Source organism: Carlito syrichta, unplaced genomic scaffold, assembly GCF_000164805.1.
Source record: "Carlito syrichta isolate Samal-C Ts95f unplaced genomic scaffold, Tarsius_syrichta-2.0.1 Scaffold310671, whole genome shotgun sequence".
Taxonomy (NCBI): Eukaryota; Metazoa; Chordata; class Mammalia; order Primates; family Tarsiidae; genus Carlito; species Carlito syrichta.
In genome coordinates this window covers 671,966-696,597 of record NW_007254767.1, presented here as the reverse complement: position 1 = coordinate 696,597, position 24,632 = coordinate 671,966, and the positions used below count along the sequence as shown (strand labels likewise).

Here is a 24,632-nt window from a genome sequence, read left to right as displayed (position 1 = left end):
AAAGAGAGAGAGAGAGAGAGAGAGAGAGAGGCAAACGGTGGGAGGGGGAGAGGGAAACGGAAGAAGGGAGGGAAGGAGGGAGGGAGAAAGGAAGGAAGATAGGAAAGCATTTTGACTAAACTTCAGGTAAGAAAAGATTATCTAGGTCAGTTACCTCTGTTCTCAAACAAAACTTACAGCGAGAACAGTCCCAATGGTATAACCAGGTTCTCCACCAAGGATCAAGGAAGTTCCATACCAAAAAGCAAGTCCATAGGTTCCATTCATAAAGAAGTACACAGTGCCAAAAGACAGTTTTGAAGCTATAGCCTTTTTGATGCCAACATCCTTGGCATCTTTGAGATTCTGTGTATACCTTATAAAAACAGAACACAACTTATTAGTCTTTGGGGAAAATAAAGTCAAGAATATGTTGTCATAATTAAAGGGACAGACCTTTGAAGTTCTTTCTCCTGGGCCCCAAAGGCTACGACTGTTCGGATCGATGACAAAACTCCTTCCGCAACAGCCCCAGCTTTGGAATAGGCACTTAATTCCTTACTGGTTAGTGAGATGACCATCTATAACAAACCACAGCCAAAGAGTAGCAGGGACATTGGCTTCAGAGCTGTGAGTGTATGACTATTGCCTATTCACACGTCAAATCTATCCACTTTCAAAATACATTCCATATAACTGGAGTCGATTTTATGTCAGATATATTTGGACTGCTGTTAAAGTTAGAAGCTAGTATCAGCTGAGTAATATTCATTATTTTCTGAATTCATGTACTAAAGATCATTATTTCTATGATATATCACTGGAGGAGAGATACTGCCTGGCACAAAGTCTTGTACCTAGTGAGTATTCAATAGATGATTACCAAAGTAAGTTGAATTGAAGGAAGCTAGAAACTATCTACCCTGGTATCTCCAGTCACCTGGATAACTTTGACCTTCACCTTCTTCTGCTTCATGATCCAGTTAATACAATAACAGAGCTTAGAATACCCACTGATATTCCTTTAGATTCCTCGTTTACCTCTCTTCCACGGGCAGTGAAAGCTCTGATCTTAGTAACATATTGTGGGTAATTTTCCTATTGAGTGTTCCTTCCTTATTTAAAATAAGCTGGGGATGGAGATTTTGACAGGGTCAGTGCTAGAAATCACACTAAACAAAGGTTTGTTGCTTAAATATCTAAGCATATCGTTAAGGAATTGGTCAATCAAAATATAAAAATATTCAAATTAGAATATTTTCATTGCTGAAAATTCTTGTTGGCTGAGTTTGTATATAACTTTAAACACAGTGAATTGTATGGAGTTGATTTCTATTAAAAAACAATTAGTATTGTAGAATTAAAACACTGTGCCTCCAATCTAAAAGATGGAAATATACAACGGTAGGATTGAAATAAATATGATTTAAAGAGGAATAATAGAGATATATTTGTTGTTTTTAGACTTCACAAAGGATACTGGTTTCAAAATCAGGCCGTAAATAAGATTGATACTTTGAGGCATACTCATAGCAGTACAGTGCTAAAAACATAATTTAGAATGCAAGTACGTAATTTGTTTTAAAAAACAGAAACATATTTATGTAGTAAATAAAAATAGACATTGGCAGACACTTTAAATATAATTCAAAGCCTTATTAAAAACACAAACTTGAAGAGGCTGTCATTAAAAAGTGTTTAAGTGTTTATTGTCTTAGTATTTTCTTATTCTGTTCTTCCTAGTGAAATGGATTGCAGCACATTTATCTGGGAATTGAGAACACGTGAAGCTCTCCCAGCAGCAACAACTGAACATCCCACAGATAATGGCATTATGCTTTATCCTTGCTAACATTGTGAAGCTGCATTAGGCTGCTAAATGAAAAATAATGTTTTTAAATGTAAGATATTAAAAACAAATCTCATCTTAACCAAATAACTTGAAGACAGAAGGGTGATTAATGGTGGACACAACCAAAAGTACTTGTGGGGGATCATAACTCTTTGTATTTGGGGACAAAGCCAGTGAATAGAAATGCCTTTTGTGACAAACCCACGGAGCCACTTAGTTCCCACTACTGCCTCCAGATCACACTTAGTCGTGTCACCTATCCTGGAACACGCTGCTGCAGAAGCCATTATCAGAAGAGATGTGGACAAACTCACCAGGGTGAGTGTCCAGGCTTTCACTAAACCAACTGCCAGGCCAATGGAAAAAGTAGACACGTTCTGGAACAACAGAGCAGACTTGTCTCCAGTACCATTGCTGATTTTGTTGATGTCCCTGAAACAAGTAGATAACTGTAGGTAAGTCATGTCTATGTCCTTTATGAAAACAAAGTTGGTGTGCTGCATATTAGTTCTCTTACTCCGTCATGTGAGTGTCAAGTTCGCCGATATCACAGCCATCATACCAGGTGATGTCCTGCGCCAACACTGAATGGAAAAACTGCTTTCGAATTCTCTCAGTTTGTTGTGCTGCAGTTATAAAAAAAAAAAAAAGAAAAGAAAATAAAAAGAAAAAAAAGAAATCTACTATAATAATATGATTTGATTGAGGAAATATAGGCTTGAACCTAGAAAAATAACTAAAAACCCATCAGAAGAAAGAGTGAAGTATGTTGAATAATCTAGGTTTCCCTGGTAAGGCATGTAGAGGTCTCTCTACATACAGAAATTTGTTTGTTTTGTTTTTTTGAGTTGGGGTCTCACTCAGTCACCCAGGCCGGAGGGCAATGGCAAGATCATGGGTCACCAGCTTCGAACTTCTAGGCTCAGGCGATCCTCTTGCTTCAGCCTCCTGAGTAGCAGGTGCTACAAGAATGTACCACCACGCCCATCTAATTATTTGATTATTGTGGAGATGAGGTCTTGACATGTTGCTTAGGCTGGTCTTGAACTCCTGGGCTCAAGCAATCCTCTTGCCTCAACCTCCCAAAATGCTGGGATTACAGGCATGAGCCACTGTGCCCAGCCTAAAAAGTAGTATTTTAAAACATTCTTGCTATTTATGTCTTTTTTCAATGCTTTTAATACTTTTATATGAAAAAATTACATTGAAGTAATTAAGATAACTGTAGGTGAAACAGTATGGTAAAGAAAATGAGAGTTGTCAAAAGCAGATACAACGCTATAAAAATATACATACCATTAACTTCAAAATTCAACTTAAAGAATTTACCCTAAGGTAATGGGAACAAAGATGCATCTACATAAATTGTCTCTATAGCATTTGTAACAATAAAGAAAAACTGAAAACAATGCAAATATATAATAGTAGGAGACCAGTCAAGAAATGTAGTCATTTAATGTAGTCAAACCTCCAATGGCACATTAAGTACCCAGTCTGTTCTAGAGATACAGCCATGAGCAAGGTAATATGTCCTCCCATTCTGGTGGGAGGAGCCAGACAAGGCACAACGAGAAAGAATTTAGGTTGTTCTATGAAGAAAGTAAATAGGGTTATTGAGAAGCCACAGCATAATTGGTGGGTAAACGAGGGTTGGGAGTGTTATTGAAGATGAACAGAGGGGTCGAGGAAGGGATCATATAGCTGCGATTCGAAATGTGAAATAATGCCAGTCATAGAAAGAGCAAGGAGAGCATTTCAGCAATAGAGAAGAGGTCTCTCCTGGGAAGAACTGAGACAGAAAAAAGCTTACCATGTTCCAGGGAATGAAAGAAATCCAACATGGAATGAAATGACAAGGCTGGATAATTTGGCACATCCTAAGGTTTTTAGCTACAGTGTATGATAATCAGATCTTATTCTAATAGAAATAGAAGGCCTTTGGAAGATTTCAGCAAGGGATGACTTTATCTGTTCGATTTTATTTATTTATTAGAGATAAGGTCTCACTATGTTTCAAGATAAAAGGCGTGAGCCACCGTACCTAGTCACTGTTCAGTTTGTCAGTAGATCCTTCCAGCTCCTCTGTGGAGGATAGTGGAAGCAACAGCAACAGGAAGCAGAAAGTTCAGTGAGGAAGCTATTGCCGTGGCCGAGGTGAGAAGGATGGGGGCTGTGTGAGGCTGGGTACAGATTCCAGATATATTATAGAACTATAAATTGCCAGACTATTGAGTCCCTCAAACAAAAGCATCAACCTTCTCTGCCAAAAACTAAGACTGTTAAAGCAAAAAGTTCTGATCCTATCCTAAAATAGAAATATCATTTTTGTTCAGTCCTCTAGGTTTTGAGGGTTTCGACCTGCCTATGGAGCACCAAATTGCATACCTTCCCTCGAGTGGAGTGCCTCCCACGAGCTTCGATGAAAAGACAGAACTTGAGAAGCTAGAGTAGTTGGGTCACTCTCTGCTTCAGAACATAGTCTCTCCATGATGGGGCTATAATCTGTCACAGTTTCCTTCAAGGTTTGCTGTTGTTCCTGGATGTGCAACTGCCACTTGTTTGCTGTGACACAGATATTAAGATTTCCTTGTGCTTTATAGTTTTGGTGTGTTTTTTGTTTGTTGGTTGGTTGGTTGGTTTTTTAAGATGGGATCTTGTCACGTTGCCCCAGTTGGCCTCAAACCTCCCAGCTCTAGCAATCCTCCCACCTCAGTCCCCTGAGTAGCTGAGACAGCAGACACACACCATCGCGATAGGCAGTGCTTTATAGTTTGTATGTATGTTTTTGTATTAATACAGCAATTCTTTGTTTAACAGACTCTTACTTGAAAAAGCTGATCATGTACTGAATGTGAGAAATGAAGGAAAGGGAAAAACCAAGGATAATTCCTTGAGTTTGAGGGGAGCAGCTGGTGACGAGGGTATCACTCATGGATGTGGAACACTGGGAGACAGACATATTTTCAGGGAATATTGAGAGTCTGATTTAGACAAGCTGAGTCTGAGATGCCTGTTAAATTTCAAAGTGGAGATCAAGTAAGAAGTTGAAGTCCTGGAGAGGGGAGTGGGTTGGAGACGTGGATCTGAAAGTGATTGCTTATAGGTGGTCATTAAAATAAAAAGACTGACTGAGACCACACAGCGAAAGGCAGAAGGAGGTCGAAGACTGAGTCTGGGACTCTACAGATTCATCGAGTCACTTTCACGGTCTATCTGGTGTTAAGTGTTTCTCATTTTTGTGTGTTTTGCTGTTCATAACAGTTCCTAAGCATCATGCAGAAGTGCTGGCTAGTGTTCCTTAGTGCAAGAAGGCCATGATGTGCCCTCTGTAGAAATACGTATATTACTGCTGGTGGAATTGTAAACAAGTTCAACCTCTATAGAAAAGAGTATGGAGATTTCTTGAAGACTTAAAAATAGAAATACCATTAGACTCAGCAATCTGACTTCTAGGTATCTACCCAAAGGAAAAGAGAAATTATTATATAAAAAAGATACCTGTACTCATATGTTCATTGCAGCATTTTTCACAATAGCAAAGTCGTGGAACCAACCTAAGTGCTCATCATCGATTGATTGGATAAAGAAAATGTGCTCTATACACACCATGGAACACTATAATGTCATAAAAAAGACTAAAGGCATATACTTGGCAGCAACATGGATGGAGCTGGGGAATATCATCCTAAGTGAACTAACTCAGAAAAAGTAAACCAAACACCAAATGTTCTCATTATACATGGGTGCTAAATGGTCAGAAAGATGGAAATAACAGACACTGGGGACACTAAAAAAAAGGAAGTTGAGGTGAGGTCAAGGGTTCGGAAGTAACCTATTGGGTACAATGTTCACTATTTGGAAGATGGGTCATCTGAACCCAATCCCCATCAGTACGCAATATATCCATGTCACAGACATGCATTTGCACCCCCTGAATCTAAAAAAAATTACATGTGTCAGATAAACTCCATTCAGGCGTAAGTATAGTGCTATTTACCATGACTTAAATGTTAACAAATCAACAACACATATAAGATGTCGTTATACAAAAGCATACATAAAATGAGGTTCTGTATTATTTGATTGATTAAGTCTGTGACCAGAGACTCACAGGAACCTAACACTATATTACTTCTAAGAGCAATGGTTCAGTATTTGATAATTCAGTGTTCACAGAAACTTTAATAGAATATAAGTATCACAAAGAAAAATAACTGTGTTTTCTATAAGAGAGTTGTTCAAGGACAAGAAAATGCTACAAGTTTCATAAAAATCATCTTGTTGAATTGTGTTAATGTTGTAGAGAAAATGTTTGCAATAATCAAATTTTAAAAAGTAAGACTGGTACACTGAAAACCACAAAATGTTAGTAGAAGAAATTAAAGAAGATCTACATAAAAGAAGACACAATCCATGTTCATGGATTGAGAGACTTAGTGCTGTGAAGATGCCAATTCTCCTCAAAATGATCTACAGATTCAATGCAATCCCTGTCAAAATCCCAGCAGGCTCACAGAAGTTGACAAAGGTGATCCTAAAATTTATATAAAAATGTAAAGGACTCAGAATAGCCAAAATGAAAACAAAGAACAAATTTGGATAACTTACATTTCTAGGGTTTATTTATTTAAACTATAAAATTACAGTAATAAAGACAGTGTAGAACTGGCATAAAGACAGATATGTCAATAAATGCAATGGAACAGAGAGAATAGGAACTAACCCTTTCATTTATAGAGAAGTTGATCTTTAACGAAGGTGTCAAGCAATTCTGTGGAGAAATGAATGTTTTGGTGCTGGGACAACTGGATGGCCACATGCACAAAAGATTAAGCTAAAAACTTCACCTCATACCTTCACAAATATTAGCTCAGAATGGATCAGACCTAAATTTAAGAGCTAAAACATTGAAACTTCTAGAATAAAACATAGAAGAAAATCTTCATGACCCTGGGTTAGGCAAAGAATTTTTAAATCCAAAAGCACAATCCATAAAAGAAAAACTTAATAAATGGGATTTTATTACTTTGTGCTTCAAAAGAAACCGCTAAGGGAGTGAAAGCTCTAGCTACAGACAGGAAGAAAATATTTACCAGTCATATATCTGACAAAGAACTTGTAATCAGAATTTATAAAAAAGCACTTACAACTCAGTAATAAAAAGACAAATGGCACAATTTAAAACTAGGTAAAATATTTGAATAGACAATTTACCAAAATATATGAATAGCTAAAAAGTACATTAAAAATGTTCATCATTAGTCACTAGGGAAATGCAAATTGAAGCCACATTATGACAACTGTTCACACCTACCTCAGTGGCTATAATACAAAAGAAAGACAATAACAAGTATTGGTGAAGACAGGAGAATCTGGAACCCTCAGACAGTAAAATGGAGACATCACTTTGAAAAACAGTTTGGTATTTTAAAAATAAAGAGCCAGGCTCCAGTGGCTCACACTTGTAATCCCATCACTTTGGGAGGTTGATGCAGCAGGACTGCTTGAGCCCAGAATTTGAGACCAGTCTCATCTCTACAAAATAATTTTTTAAAAATTAGCCAGGAATGGTGGCACATGCCTGTAGTCACAGATACTTGGGAGGCTGAGGCAGGAGGATCACCTGAGTCCAGAAGGTCAAGGCTGTGGTGAACTGCAAGTGTGCTACTGCACTCCAGCCTGAGTGACAGAGTGAGATTCTGACCCTAAATAAATAAATAAGTAAATGAGTAAATAAATAAATACATGAATAAAATAGATAAAATACATTTACCATAGGACCCAGCAATTCTGCCCCTAAGTATCTACCCAAGGGAAATAAAATACAAGAACCTGTATATCAGTGTTCATAGAAGCACTCTTTGTAAATAGCCAAAAAGTAAAATCAGTCCAAATATTTGTCAGCTAGTGAAGAGATAAACTGAATGTGATATGTCTTTACAATGGATTACTACTAAGCAATAAAGAGAAATAAACTACCGATACATGTTACAACATGGATGAACTCAAAAACATTGTGCTAGATGAAAGAAGCCAAATAAAACCCTAATAGATTATATGTTTCCATGCATATGTAATGCCCATAATATACAAATCTTTAGAGATAGAAAGCAGATAAGTACTTGCCTGGACTGGGAGTGGGATTGGGGGTTGATTACAAATGAAGGATCTTTGAAGAGTGATGAAAGAAGGATTCTAAAAACAGATTATGGTGATGGTTGTACAACACTGTAAATTTACTATAAATCATTAAGCTGCACACTTTAATCTGGTAAGTTATATGATAAGTACATTATGTTTCAATAAAGATATTAAAAATCATATGGACACTGCAATCTCAATTATACTAAAAGTAAACATGTACCATGTAAAAAAGACAATAATAATTTCAACAAAAATTAATATTTTTATCCTTTATTGATGGGATTATAAGTAACTTAATTGTCTTCTTTCTACATTTTTATATTTTCTATAATGAAAATATCGTTTAATCAGAAAAAGTAATTTAAAATAATTTTTATAGAAGCACCGATTTACCTTTTAAAAGACTATCCTTAAAAAACAAAAAATGCACCCAACTTTTTCACTTGGAAGAACTTTACTTATTAACTTTTCATTTATCCAGCCATCAGACTTCCAAACTACCTGGGAGACAGAAAGAAAAATTCTAGTCGTCCCAGAGCCCAGGCGATGAATTTTGCATCAAGAAACGAAGGTATCATTGAGATCTAAGCCTTCCAATTCAAAACGTCATGCAAATTGAGGTCAACTTAATGGCTCCATGTTGAACATTATGCCAGACCACTGAGTACCACTGAATCTTCAGAAAGTATTAATATCACATTTGACAAATAGAGAATTTGAAGCTTACAGAAGTTACCCAACAGTGCCCTCACTAGAAATAGGCAGAGCCCACTATCTAAATCCCAAAAGCAGAATCTGTTTGTTTTTTTTTTCCTTTTCTTTTTCTTTTTTTGAGTTTGGGTCTCACTCCGTCGCCCAGGCTGAAGTGCAATAGCATGATCACAACAATCACGGCTCATGGTAGCCTCAACCTCCTAGGCTCAGGCAATCCTTCTACCTCAGTCTCCTTACTACAGGTGCATGCCACCACACCAAGCTTTTTTTTTTTTTTTTAAGAGATGTGGTTTTGCTATGTTGCATAGGCTGGCCTTGAACTCCTGGGCTCAAGCAATCCATCCGCCTCAGCCTCCCATAGTGTTGGAATTACAGGTGTGAGCTAGCATGCCTGGTCCTAAACCTATAATCTGATTCCTGAGCTTATGATTTCAATCACTCTAGTAATATTTCTGAGGAAAGTAGGTGGCAAATAGGCTTGAGAAATACTGCTTACCTCCTCAGCCCTGGAGACTGACAATACACATGAACAGTTTAAAAAACCCAAAAGCTAAGAACTAGTTTCATGTTGTTCAATCCAGGATGTCTCAGACCAACTGACCATGAAGCATTGCCCTTCCTTTTTAAATGTGTGCCCTATTTGATTTACTGTACAAAAATTTGGGAATCATTCTAGACTACAACTTGGGCAGCAGAAATTGCTATCTATCTAATCTATCACCCAATACCTGATCTTCTTCCTTAATAGCAGAACTCCCATTTCATTTGGAGTGATAATATGCCCAGCTAAAAAGGATGTGGCCATATGCCTAACATAAGGCCATTTTTAGAGGTAAGTGAGACTGTTGTGTAGAATTTCCAGCAGGCTGAATAAGAAAGCTGACTCAGCTAGGAATGCACATTTTTATCTTCCTTCTTCCACATAATGGCTGGAACTCCAGCAGCCATTTTGAACCAGGAGGATTACTGAAGATGGATGTCAGTACAAAGATGCTGGAGTAGAAAGACAGAAGAATCCTGAGTCTCTGATGACTGTTGAACCATATTTTATTCTTAGACTGTCTACTTTCAAGTTTTTATTTGTGAGAGAAATAAATTTCTATCATGGCTAAGCCATTCTCTATCTTAAATGCAGTTGAATTTAATCTATCACAGATGTGGCTGTCCAGTTTGCCCCTTCATTTTCAAGTAGGTTATGGCGAATACATCAGAATTAGCAAAAGAAAAAGAACAAGTTGCTTAGAAGTCCATATGGTATTAATTAACTAACTCTTGACAGCAAAAGAGGAGACGTCATATTAACTAGCAGTAATCTTAGGACTATTTAATCATTCTGAACTGGAGTCAGCAAGAAAAGATTTGATTACTTTTACAATAATTTTCTGATAAATAAGACAAAGGCATAGATTGAACATTACACATTAAGAAGATAAAATTATGAGTCATTTTCTTTAGAAAATAACTTAAAAGAATATGATTCTTCAGTTCCTGATTATTATAGACGAATGAAGAATTACCTTATATGAGGGAGGACCCTAGAAAAACCGGAATTATTTTTTGGAGGGCAGGCCTCTTATAGTATAGACTTTTCCTGCTAGGTAAGGTGGCTTCTAGAAACCCATGGGCATTAGGGCATCAGTTAGCGTTGTTGTGAGAGGCTGTGTTCAACTTTGGTGAATTTTTTTGGAGAGTCTTACATCACATTTGCCCATTTCACAATGGATGATAAACGAGCACACCTGCCCACACTGTGCTAAGTGTTCAGCAGTTTTTGACCCAAAACAGCATGACCCCCATGCCCTACTCTCCCTATTCACCTGATCTCACCTGAGCAACTCCTTTTGTTTCCCTGGGTGAAAAAAGTCCTTCAAGGAAAACGTTTTGCTGATGTGGAAGAGATAAAACAAAATAATGGTAGAAGCACTAAAAGGCATCAAAATTGATGCGTTTAAGAGCAGTAGGAAAAATGTCTCGATAGGTGTATTGCATCAAACGGAGAGTACTTTGAAGGGGATTGAAGTTTAAACATGTAAGAATAAATACACAATTTTTAATTAGTAAATTCCAGGGGTTTTTGAGGGAGTTCCTCCTTGTATTCAATAAAAATATGCTCATTAAAAAATTAGTTCCATGGGATATTAATAAGTATTAGGAAAAATAAATTAGGTTCCATGATCAAATATATTTGTAAAACTTGGATTAAACAAAGCTAACTAAACTGAGACTTTACTACCATGCTTATCTGTCCTGTTGAACACGATAGGAGCTGTCATACACAGCATTTTCCAAACCAATTTGACTATGGGATCTTTTTATTTTATTACGTGTTTCAAATATTTCTAAAAATTCCTCACTAACTTTAGAAATAACAGCATAGGTACTACATTATAAATATTAATAATGTTTTCTTCTAAATTTAATAGCCTTTTAATAACTGTACATAGATATATCTTTTCATCTTATTCTCCCTTTGTCTACTTTGAAATAAAAGCCCCATTTAAAAAATTTCTGAATTTTTTTGATAAGAAATTTATACTTCACGATTGTACATCAGAACCCTGCTTTAATACTGTAAGACAAAGATTCAGCAGAAGACACTACCCTGAATCCTAATCATCAATTTCCAAACAACCCAATATAACAAAATTTCATGTAAAAGCTGCTAAAAAACAAAACAAAACAGAACTTTCTGTCAAAAAAAGTTAAGGCTGCATCTAAACACAATTTGAGGGAGTACCATTCACACTGTAGGTTAGAAAGGTGCCATCCAATAGAACTGTCTGTAATGAAGAAAATTTTTAGTATCTGTGCTATAGAATATGGCAGCCAGTCAGATGTGACTTGCAGCATGTGTCACGTGACCAAGAATGATAAACTTTATTACATTTTAATTAATTCTTTTTATTTTTTTGAATCAGAGTCTCACTGTTGCCCAGTGCAGTGGCATACTCACGGCCTCTGCAGCCTCGACCTACTGGTTCTTCCGCCTCAGTCTTCCAAGTAGCTGGAACTTTAGATGCGTGCCAACCACAAAAAATAAATTTTTTGTTTTATTGTAGAGATGAGGTCTCACCAAGTTGCCCGGGCTGGTCTTGAACCCCTGGGCTCAGGCAATCCTCTTGCCTCCACCTCCCAAAGTGCTGGGATTACAGGTGTGAGCCACTGCGCCCAGCCCTTATATGTATATATAGCCACATGTGGCTGTGTCTAACATATTGGGCAGCATAGATAAAAAATTAAGGCCCACGAAGAATAAAGGATGCTGGAGGCTGGGAAGCATGGAGGCATGGAAGGGCACAGCAAAATGTGCAGAGGGATACAAAGTTATAGCTAGAGAAACAAGTTCCAGTGTTCTACAGCACTGTAGTTAACTATGTCTACAGCTAACAATAATATACAATTTCAAACAGGTAGAAGAAGGATATTGAATGATTCCAACATTAAGAAATGAGAAACACTTGAGATGATGGATATGCTAATTACCCTGATCTGATCATACACGTCTCACAACATTACTATGTACCCCATAAATATGTACAATTATTATGTGTCAATTAAATTTTTATTTTATTTTTAAAGAAGTCCCAGAAGGTGTCACTGTAGTATGGAGGTTGTCACTTGGCAACTCAAAGGCTTCATTTTGGGGGGAAAAGAAGAGGGATCACTTAGTTTTATAGAAAAGACAGAGAGTTTTAATGCAACACCATGAAAATCCAGTGAATATACTCAGTAATGTAAGCATTTATCTAACAAACTCAGAACAATATTTGGTTTAGAAGGTTATATATAAAGTAGTATGGTCAATTATAATTTTTTAAATAATTAAAAAAACATGTTTTACAGCAAATAATTGGACAGAAAATAAAGTATACTGTTTAATACTGAAAATTACACAAACAGAAGGTACTTATACATTGTTTATAGTTTAGACTTTAAATTTTTAGTCTGGATACAACTTTGCCATAATAGTTTGAATAATTAGTCTACAAAATTAGTCTGAGCAAAAGCTTACTATTCTTATTTTTAAAATTATTTTGTGGGCAATTCCCTCAGGTCCCCTCCCACTGTGGGAGCTTTTCTGACCTCTCAATAAATCCTGCTTTCTAAAAATAAAATAAAATAATGTTGTTATTTTTACTATATATTTGTTGCACACATCTTTTTTATTTTTAATGTTTATAGGAATAGCATTTTTATAAGGCTTATAAGAAAAATGATTTTTTTTTAAAGGAAAAAACAAGTCTCTTTTTCCTTCAGGATGTGTGTCTTCAGTTCTAGGACGCAAAATTGCTATAAAAACACAATTTCTTTTTACAATTTTTCTATTGATAACAATTTTGTCCAATACAACTCAAAACATATGACAACACATCCTTCAAATGAAAAAATATATACCAATTATAATTATTTTTTAATGAAAGAAGAGTACATGTTTGTTGATCATTTTTTATCTGGTATTGATGATTAAGCTTTTTAGTTTTTTTCTTATAAGATTTAAATCAAATAACATGTAATGAATGTGATATTAACACTTCACATGGACTTACACAGTCATATCTTCATTCAGCTTCTCTTGAGACTGAGTACAATTCCGATTATTTGCTGCAAAAAAAGTTTTTCTTAATTATTTAAAAAATTATAACTGGCCATACTACTTTATACATAGCCTTCTAAACCAAATATTGTACATTCTTAGGAAAGTAGACTTAATGCCTACACAGGTTTATGATCATCTTATTTTCTATTATCTAACCTAGAACTTGAAGTAATTATCTCTGCTCTTAAGAAGTATTCATGCAACTTGGAAAAATACAAAGAAGTATTAACCTTGTACAAGGTTAATAATTCTTTACAACATCTCTAATTAGGCAACAGTTGGGAAATTGGTAGTAATAAAATTCCTTTTTCCTTCCTGAAATTATGCAATCCAAGAAATGATTTGGAAAGTCCAGAAAAAGCTAGAACACGTTTGAAAGTTCTAGAAGTAGTTATGGAAAAAATGGAAAGAAAGGTCATTGATATATGTTGGATATAAGTAGGATAGCAACAAAATAAAACAGTGTTTAAATTAATCTTTGGGTTATAAGTTTTCTATGTAAATATTTTTATGTATCTTCTAGTAAAAAGATACATCATGTGTTAATTCATATAAAAGGTTCTAATTTCACCAGCAGCAAAAAACACTAGTCAATATCCACTATCATAATTTTCTTCATTAAGCCTTTATAGTAAACAATTAAAATGAACTGCAGACATCATGACTCTTCATATCTTAAATAACCATAACATTATCACGTATTAAAATGTCTATGATCTTTATCTATAAACAATCATTCCCCCTTATTATATTTATGGAACAGTGGCAGGAAAAAATTTTGAAGCAATATATTCCAAAAATATCAAAATTGACATGGCAGAAGTGAAGGTATTAAAATCTAGCAGAAAGTTTTAATGAGACTTAACTGAGCTAACTACAATCACATAAAATGACATAATCTCATCTCCTAGATTATGTTAATAGATGTAGTATGTGCTAACCCTCAGTACTGGCACAAAAATGGGCCGCTGTTCAATGAGTGCTATTATTCATATTTTTATTTGCAGGAACAAGTAATCCCACTCTATTATCTTCCAGAAAGACAATTATTAGAAGGTTGAAAGTAGACCGCTTAATACCCATACTTCTCTTTAACAATGTCATGATATACCAATAATATACATGAATTTGTCTAAGTCCTTATCAAACTTCTTTATATATTTACCATATTTGATAAAACACTATGAAACTTGAGAAAACTGGAAAAGTTCTAAACAACAAAAATTAGAATTTACAGCAATATCAATCAGACATGTACTTTTCATCCAATGTAAAGCAGGTAAGGCGATCAATTATAGAACAGACTCAACAAAAGGAATACTCTCAGGTAGGCAGCTTGGGTTGCTAGGTTACTCATTCATTCATTCATTCATTCATAGATAGTTGGCAATCAATACATATTTATTCAGTGAATTGGTGGCCCCATTTGTTTAACAATTAATTTAGCTCATATATTTAGCTTATATCATTAGTATATCAATTTTTGAATTTAAGTTATATTCTTAATATAGTTTGCAATACTAAAATATAAAAGAAATCACAACGGTTTAGACAGGAAGTCATGGAAGAACACAGAGATGAAAGCAATGAGTTTATTCCACTCAAACAAGATTGGATCAGTTCAAAGATTAATCTTCAGGTAAAAAACAAGAAGGTATAAATTAGGTATAACTTAGTATTTAAAGTCAAATAGGGCACAGAGGGAAGTACATGGTACAAAGTGAGGCTAGTGTCTAAAAGACAGTCCAGGTTGTAATGAGTCATTTGTCCCTGTTAGAATAAACATCTGTAAGGATACTTCCTAGTGTGAAATTTGAGGAAACACATGAAAAATCAAGGAATTACTAATATTTGTCATATTCCTCAGATAAAATTACTGCACAGAACCGTGTCAGTGCATAGGAGAATCACTGGACTTTACATCTATAGAATAATGTCATCTTGAAGGAAATACCCCTGAAATAGAATGCTACAAAGGATACAAGAAGGTCGGGCTGGGTGACTCAGCCTGTAATCCCAGCACTTTGGGAGGCCGAGGCGAGTGGATTGCCTGAGCCTGCGGTTTGAGAACAGCCCGTGCAACTTGGTGAGACCTTGTCTCTACAACAAATCAAAAAATTAGCTGGGCGTGGTAGTGTGGGCCTGTAATTCTGGTTACTTGGAAAGGCTGAGGTGGAAGGATCACCGGAGCCCAGCAGGTTGATGCTGAGGTGGCCATGAGTGTGCTATTGCACTCCAGCCTGGGCAGCGGAGTGAGACTCCAACTGAGAACAACAACAACAACAAAAACAAAAGATACAAGAAATATGCCTATAAATAAGGGTTGTATAAAAACACTTTTTCCACACATGATTGATAGATTACATCTCCCTCCTCCGATCTTTATTCAAGGATTCTGTCTCTATGACTATAATTTTCAGCTTTTTTCCTGCATTATATTCTACTAATTAGAAAAAAAAAACAAAACCAAGTAGCTAGTAAACAGAAAGACTTGACCATACTCGATTTTTTTATTATTTTTTCTTTCTTTTTAAAAGTACAGATAAGTGAACAGGACTGGTCTAAGTCTTTGATTATATCCTGATATAATCACCACCTCTGAAAATTATTTGAATTCCTAGACAATGTAAGCTACAGTGGGTTTTAGATGATTTATACATGCCATCAGTAGACTGCCTTCAGACTTGAACTGCATCATTGGCGCTCTCCTGGGTCTCAGCCTGTTGGCCCACTTGGCATATTTTGGACTTGCCAGTCTTTAAAACAATGTAAGCCAATTCTGTTAAAATGTCTTTCTCTCTACATATATGTATGTGTATATATGTGTATACATACATATGTGTCTATATATATTACATATGAGGGGGTACCCAAAAATACCAGAATTATTTTTTGGAGGGTGGGTCCCTTATAGTACAAGCTTCCCCTGCTAGATAAGTGTTCTAGAAACCTAGAACACTTGGCATCAATGTACCAGCAGCATTGTTGTGAGAGGCTGTGTTCGGCTTCAGTGCATGTTTTCTGGAGATTCTTTCAATGTGTTTGCCCGTTTCATGATGGGTTATTTACAAGCATATCTGCCCACACCACATTGAGTGTTCAGCAGTTTTTGACCCCTATGCCCTATTCTCCCACTCACCCAATCTTGCTCAGAGTGATGTTTTTTGTTTCCCCAGATGAAAAAAGTCCTCAGAGGGAAACATTTTGCCAAAGTGGAAAAGGTGAAACAAAAAATGGCAGAAGCACTATAAGGCATCAAAACTGATGAGTTTTTTAAAAACTTTTGAGTAGTGAAAAAAGTGTCTTGATGGGTGTATTGCATTAAACGGAGAGTACTTTGAAGATAACTGAAGTTTAAACATGCAAGAATAAATACACAATTTTTTATAAATAAATTCCTTTTTGGGATGATCTCCCATAAACATACACACACACACACACACACACACACACACACACACACACACACACACTCATCACATGCTATTAATTCCGTTTCTCTGGAGAACCCTAACTAATACAGACTTTGTTTCTTTAGTGTCTAGAATATAGAATAGATGACTTAAATGTATATTATTTAAATATTGTTTTACAATAACATAATGTGCCTTATGAGTTTAATGTTTGTTTGCTTTAGTCAATATTTTTAATTTCTGGCAAAACAGAAGAATAAATCTTATACTCACTTGTGTTGGTTTGAACAAGACATCCACTAATAAGGTTATCACTCATTCCTCCTAAAACCACTGACATTAAAGGAAGACAGGCTCCATTCACCAGTGATGCCAGTATTCCCAGGACCATGAGTGTGATATCCAGTCCATCAACAAAACGGATCTGAGGAAAACAAAGCATGGTACCATTATTGCTGTAAAAAAAAACAAACGAAGCACCAACCTACAGTTTTGTCACCAAGTAACATTACTTTACATATTAAGAGATTAAATACATGTATAAAATCATAGATATGTATTTATATAAGCAAACACTCACATTAAGGATTTATAATCTCCTTTAAAGAAAATGTTTAAAAAATAAAGCAGCTAAATCAGTACAAATTGTAGATACGTGACACAAGTCAGGTCTGATGTGGTATGAATCAGAAACTTCCTTCCATTTGGTTGATTTTGGAATAAGTTAAGATATTTTGAAAGACTGCAATGACAACATCTTAGTTTATGGAAAGTTGATCTGCAAACTTTCAATTCCCCAGACTCAGTGGCTTCATAGCAATATCACAGCCAAATGCAGTGAACAGTATAACTTGTAAAAAATGTAATGAATTTTAAGTTTGATTGCTATTTTAAATTTCTCAGATTCTTTTCTACCCAGGACAATGTCTCTCCTGTCAATAAGTGTCTATAATAGTTTTAAGGACTGTTTGGAATAAGAAAGAAATATGTGAAAGCCAAATACTAAAGGTTTTCTATTCTACTATGTAGGAGGCCCATTCAGCATCATTTCACAACCAAACCACAGACAAAACTTGAACATATGAATTATTTATCTCACCGACTGAGGCCAAGTTAATATATAATGGTATTGAAATGTACAGATTTGAATAACAGCAAGAGGAACTTAGTACATATTTTGAGAGTGGAGAATTAAACATTTCACATTTTTCCATTCAACAATGCAATAGCTAATAACAATTTATGGAGCCACATTCACACCATGGTAGTCAGCATTATAGATAATTCTACTCCTCTGCCTTCCTCCAGAAGAGTGTTTGCTTCTTGATAAAGCTTGTCAGGTTCTGCTACTCCCCAGTTGTTGCATGTTTTCTTTTAAATTGACTTTTGAAAAAACAGGTGCTGTTTCATGTGTGTCATGACATTGACAGCCAGGCTGACAAAGAGATTGATTAATTAGAACTAGTGAAGGGGATGTCTGGGAGTATATTCATGAAAATGTTCTTTACACATAATTCCAAAGAAATGTGCTGACATGTTTTCTGATACATAGATGTCACAAAATCCTTAGATAATTTATTTGAAAAGGATTTCTAGCCGGGCGTGGTAGTACCTTGGGAGGCTGAGGGAGGAGGATCACTTGAGGCCAGGAGTTTGAGATCAGCCTGGCAACATAGTGAGACCCTGTAAATAAATAAAAGGGAAGAAGGAAAGAAAAAAAAGGCCTTTGGGGGAGGGGAAAAGGATTTGTTATCACATGTTTTCACCTACAAGTTAAACTAAGGAGCTGCAAAGCCATATGGAATGGTATAATGGTCTTTGGAGACCCAGAATGTGGATGGTGGCTTGGGGGAGGGACGAATAATTATCTATTGGATACAGTGTACACTAGTGAGGGTGACGGGTTCACTTAAACTCCAGACTTCCTCACCATTATACAGTGCATCCATATAACTGAGAACCATTATATCCCTAAAACTATTTAAATAAAAAAATCAAAATAAAAAAGGTTGCGTAACACTTTTAGCATAATAACAAGAAACACATAGCAATGTAGAATTATTGGAAAATATTGAAATGTAAGCACTTCTAGTTCCCACCACTGAGAAATAGTCTCTGGTAATATGCATCAGGTCACACACATGCACTTCTTTTAAAACAAATTTGAGATCATCGTACTGATGTTGGGCTATTTTTTCTTTTATTGTGGAATTTGGGGGTTATTTATATTTTTTCTCTATTGGAAATGACATGTTGATGAATTTTTCTTTCAATTTTTTTTTCCTCAAATAATGGAGGTAAACTATCACACACACAATCATTCTATGCACTACGGACAGTTTCCTAACATTTTTCAATACACACGCTCTTTAACAGAGTTCACTTACTATTTCAATAGAGCCAATAGTTTGCTTTTCTACTTCAGGCAGTTGTTCCTGTCGTGTTCTGGAAAATAAACGTTTAAGATGTACAAGTTACAATGTGACTGCAGTTGGTAAAATTTTCCAGTTAAAATTTTGCTGAAGTGTCAGTTATCACCCTGGGCAGCAAATTTATACTAACACCAACATTTTAAAAACAAACTTAATTATATACAGTTGTCACTGATGTCTCTAAGTCTGTTAGGGGACCAACTGAAGACACACATCTGAAGAAAAATTGTTTTAAAAAATTAACAAAATACACACGGCATAAAGTTTACCTTCTCTTCTCAACCATGTTAAATGTATAAGCAAGGCACTAATATAGTCACATTGTTGGCTACCGTGACCACCACTTAACCACAGAACTCATTTTATCATGCAAAACTGAAACTCTACACATTAAACAAAAATTCCTCATCACCCTCTCCCTCTCGTCACTGGCAGCCACGGTTCTACTTTCTCTTTGAACCTCACTTCTCTCAGTACTTAATATATAAATAGAATTATACAGTATTCCTCCTTTTGTGACTGGCTTACTGTCTTCAAGTTTCATCCTTGAATCAATCACTTAGGATAGTATTAAGTTTCATCCATGGGGTAGCATGGGTCAGGCCATTTGCCTTTTGGCCTGGCATAGTGGTTCACACCCATAATCCCTGCATCTTTAGGAGGCCCAGGTAGGAAGACTCCTTGAGCCCAAGAGTGCATGAGGACCAGGCTGGGCAACAGCGAGACACCATTTCTATCTTTAAAAAATCAAAAAATTAGTTAGGCATAGTGGCACAAACCGAACTATAGTCCTTGTTACATGGGAGGTAGTGGGCAGGAGGATTGCCTGAGCTGAGAAGGTCAAGGCTGCTGTAAGTCATGGTCATGCCATTACATGACAGCTTGGGCTACAGAGTGAGATTCAAACTAAAAAAAAATTCTCCTTTTTAAGGCTGAATACTATTTCATTGTATGTATATGCCACATATTGTCGGACACTTAGATTGCTTCCACATTTTGGTTGTTGCTAATAATGCTACTGTAAGTATGGGTGTACAGATATCTCTTCGACTCTATGCTTTTAATTCTTTTAATTATATACCCAGCAGTAGAATTGCTGGGTCACATGTTAATTCTATGTTTTACTTTTTGAGGAACTGCCATCCTGTTTTTCACAGCGGCTGCACCATTTTACATTTCCACCAGCACTGCACAAGGATCCCGGTTTCTCTGTATTCTCACCAACGCTTTTTTTTTCTTTCTTTTAAAATAATAGCCATTCTAATGGGTATGCAGTGTTGGTTTAAATTTTTAACGTTTTGTAACAGAGCACTCAAGAGTAACAGTGAGCGTCAACTGAAATGAATTCTAAGTACACATTAAACAAATGCTGTCTTCATTTTGTTTCTTAAAATGACTTTGAATTTCATTTCTTAGTACTGAGTGCTCACATTTCAAGGAGGTTCAGATGTAAGGTGTCAATTTTATCCATTGATTTCACAGCAGTTTGTCAGTTTAATAAACTCACATGTGCACACACACACCTCTGAAACATTAAAAGAAGAATGGAGGGAACAGTTTAAGTTTTCTGTAAAGATGTCACAGGAGGACAAACTTCAACACTTCTCTCCTGCTTTATATCATTGTTCTGTCAGCTTTGATCATAAGTCACTTAATTTTACTTCACCGGAGGCACTTATGTTCAAGTTAACTTGCTCTGGGATGAGGCATAGATGCCAAAAGTTGCTTGAAGTTTGCAAACAACCGCTTTCCCCGCCCACAAATGAGGATTTTAAGGCTTAAGACCCGGTTTGCTCTCTTCTCTTAATACATTTTGTTTCAGGTAAAAAATTTCTAACTCACACTGACCTTCGTGGAAAGCTTTCGAAGGTGGGCTTGGGTCGTTCTGTAAAAGTGTCTTTACCAGTGTTGAGAGAGGGGAGCAACATGAGGACACGCGTGCAGTGCTGGGGATCTCCTCCCTCTCCACAGTTCTTGGGCCACGCCCCCCCCCGGGGGGGGCAAGTGTTGCCGGGGAACGCCAGGGGGCGGAGCCTGAGGAGCCCAGAAGAAACTTGGCACCGAATTCCAGGCGGGCAGCCAGCCACTTCGGTCCAGCTCCCAGTTCTAACGTGCTCCATGCTGGTTTGGAAGTTCAAGGGATCTTCTAGAGATACCTGTGGTCTGGTACTTATATTTCGTTAATTAGTGCGACCCGAAGTGTCTACATACTTCTGCTTCCAGCTCCAGATGAGTCACCTCCATCTAATCAGAATCCCATCCAGATTTCAAGGCCAGACCACGCACCTGTCTCCCATTAATTCCACTTTTCAGGGTTCATCCAACACATCCCTTCAATCTCTCTAGCTACCTTTTAAAAACTATTGTTTTTCTCTCATTCTCTAGTCTTTAGTCATCCAATTGAAATTAAGTGTGTATTTTTTCAATTCCTCACGGACACCAGCAAAATTAATCACTTGGCCATCCTAATTTTCTGTGGTAGCATACAAATGTTGCAGTTTGCTCTTGTGTTTACACTGACCTATTAGCTTTTGTGATCCACCACTTTATATCTCAAGGATTCTTATGAGGTCTGTAGTATTGTTATTATGACTATTTTTTAAATGAGGAAACTCGCAAAAAAAAAACACCCAAGTTTTCGTAGCTAACAATTGAACTTGAGTCTTTAATGCCAGAGACATGTTTATTCAGTCCACAGATAATGCTAAAGTGCACAAATGTACTTAAAAATAAATCTGTTTCCTTATCACCCCCTGATGGCACCAGCAGACTAGGGCACAAGATTTAGAGAAGCTTTTAGTTTTAGAGACAGGGTCCCCCCCCCGTCACAAAGTCGTGTAGTGGCATGATCTTAGCTCATTGCAGCCTGGAATTCCTAGCCTCAAGCAGTTTTCCTTGCTCAGCATCCCAAGTAGCTGGGACTATGGATAGAATCTCAGAATCTCTTTTGAATTTATGAGGATAAGGTGTTTAGGAAGGAGAAACATTTACTTTGGGAAAGTAAAAACAACAAAGAAAATTAAAAGGTAAGCTTGCAATGCAGCTCTTTGGATTTTTAAAATGTTCCCCTAAAGGAATTTGCTTCAGCCTAAGGAAATTTCTGAGGAGTTCAACCCTTAAGAAAATAGTATGGGTGGAGTGCCCTTTCTGGCTACTTCCAGCATTAATGAGCTATGTGACCTAGAAGAGTCCTCTCCAGTTTTATAAATGTGAGACAATTATCATGGCAAAATGGAAATAAATGTAAAACTATTTCCATTTTTAAACCTCTAATGAATTACAGGTGTAGAAACTTGTGTAACATAGTCAGACATCTAATCAGTAAAAAAAATCAGAATCTAATATTTTATTTTATTTATTTATTTATTTTTTAGTTGGAGTCTCACTCCTTCACCCAGGCTAGAGTGCAGTGGCATGCACGCTCACGGCCACCGCAGCGTCGACCTCCTGGGCTCCAGCGATCCTTCCGTCTCAGCCTTCCTAGTAGCTGGAACTACAGATGTGCACTACCACGCCTGACTATTTGCTATTTTTTTAACTGTAGAGACGAGGTCTTGCCAAGTTGCCCGGGTTGGTCTCAAACCCGCGGGCTCAGGCAATCCACTCACCTCGACCTCCCAAAGTGCTGGGATTACAGGCTTAGTTATTTTATTACATGAAAATTGCAGGCATCTTTTCCTGCTGGTAAGCTACAAGAAATTCAGAAGAGGAAAGATCTAAAGCACTAGATCAATAAACCCTGCAGCCATTACAAATCCTAAAATTACTATTGAACCAGTTGTAACATTGCTTATGCTGAAATTCAGCAAAATGGAAACAGCACTGCTATATTCAGAAAAAAAATTATAAACATTTTTGTTACAGTTGGGAAAAGGATAAAGTATATTTGGAGTTTCAGAAGAATACTTTTTGCAGAATTTAGAAAAAGCTTACCCATTTCTCTGAAAATATTCTTGCATTTCTTCAGCTCTTTCAGAATTTGCCATCTTATTTACAATTTAATTATTCTGAAATAAAATATTTGCAAATATATCATGACTATGTGAATTTTATCACTTAGCTAATATATGACGTTCTTTACAACCCCAGCAGTTTTTGACAAAACCAACTGCTCAGAATTTTACCCTGCCCAGCTCCCCACTCTAACTGAAGTTTCAGGATCTGTTTAAATTTTGTCATTGATTTTTTAACTTCTTCGTTTCATTCCGAACTTAGATCAGGAGCTAATAAAAATTTTAGAACTGGAATAGAAGAAGAAAAGTCAAATTCCATGGAGAATTCACAGTTTGTCAGGCTATCAGATTTTTAAAAAATTTGTCACTTATTTGATTGTAATTGGTGCAAACCTTTAATCTACGTACCTCATCCTTTATTCTCTGTAAAAAAAAAAAAAAGTGGATGTGGTAGTTTTTGTTAACCTGTAGTTTGAGGGAATAGGGTTTTCTTTTTTTGTAATTAATCAATATTTTTTATTTTGATATTGTGGGGTAGAGTTTCAGGTTAGGTATACAAATATGCTTCGTTCAGGCACCCTTGTTGATAGGGGATGTCTCCCCGTTCCCAGACAGATATTGACTACCGTTAATCCCACCTCCCTTCCCCTCCCCGCCAATAGTTTCCCACCACTGTCAGTCTTTTTTTTTTATAGTATTATAGTGAAAGTTCAAGGTCCACTATATGAGTGAGAACATGTGATACTCAGATCTTTGTTTCTGTGAGAGATCACTCAGTATTATTGACTCTAGTTCCATCCAGGTTGCTGCGAAATTCGTGATTTTGTTCTTTTTTATGGCTGCATAGTATTCCATCGTGTATATGTACCACATTTTAAAAATCCAGTCCTCTTTTGATGGACAGCATGGTTGGTTCCAGGTTCTTGCTATTGTGAACAATGCTGTGATAAACATTCGTGTGCAGGTTATCTTGTTGATAGAGTGATTTGAGTTCTTCAGGGTGTATTCCCTGAATAGTGGGATTGCGGGGTCATATGGGAGTTGATATTTAGAGATTTTAGGAATCGCCACACTGCTTTCCACAGAGGTTGCACTAGTTTGCACTCCTACCAACAGTGTAGAAGTGTTCCCTTTCGCCACACCCCCTCCAGCAACTGTTATTTTTTGAGTTATTGATAATTGCCATTCTGACTGGAGTTAGGTGGTATCTCAGTGTGGTTTTAATTTGCATCTCCCTGATGATTAGTGAGGTTGAACATTTCTTCGTGTATCTACTGGCTGCTCAGATGTCTTCCTTTGAGAAGTGTCTGTTCGTATCTTTTGCCCATTTATATAATGGGGTTGTTTGTTTTTTTCTTTTCAGCACATTTGAGTTCCTTGTAGATCAAAGATGTTAAGCCTTTGTTAGATCTGGAGTTGGCAGATACTTTTTCCCAGTCTGTAGGCTGTCTCCCTGCTCTCTTGATGGTTTCTTTGGCTTTGTAGAAGCTTGTCAGTTTAATGAGGTCCCACTTGTCTATCTTCTCTCTTATGACCTGTGGGTTTCGG

At 36.5% G+C, this 24,632-nt stretch overlaps 1 protein-coding gene across 1 annotated transcript in view; it reads right to left on the bottom strand.

Annotated features, from left to right (window-relative positions):
* ABCB5 (ATP binding cassette subfamily B member 5) overlaps positions 1–23,117 on the bottom strand; it is a 92,340-nt gene extending 69,223 nt beyond the window's left edge. Inside the window, 9 exon segments of the mRNA XM_021717740.1 lie at positions 178–355; positions 436–561; positions 2,093–2,263; positions 2,349–2,511; positions 4,058–4,086; positions 13,237–13,291; positions 16,973–17,123; positions 19,087–19,144; positions 23,065–23,117. Coding sequence (XP_021573415.1) covers positions 178–355; positions 436–561; positions 2,093–2,263; positions 2,349–2,511; positions 4,058–4,086; positions 13,237–13,291; positions 16,973–17,123; positions 19,087–19,144; positions 23,065–23,117 — 984 coding nt within the window.
* Between the last annotated feature and the right edge of the window lie 1,515 nt (positions 23,118–24,632).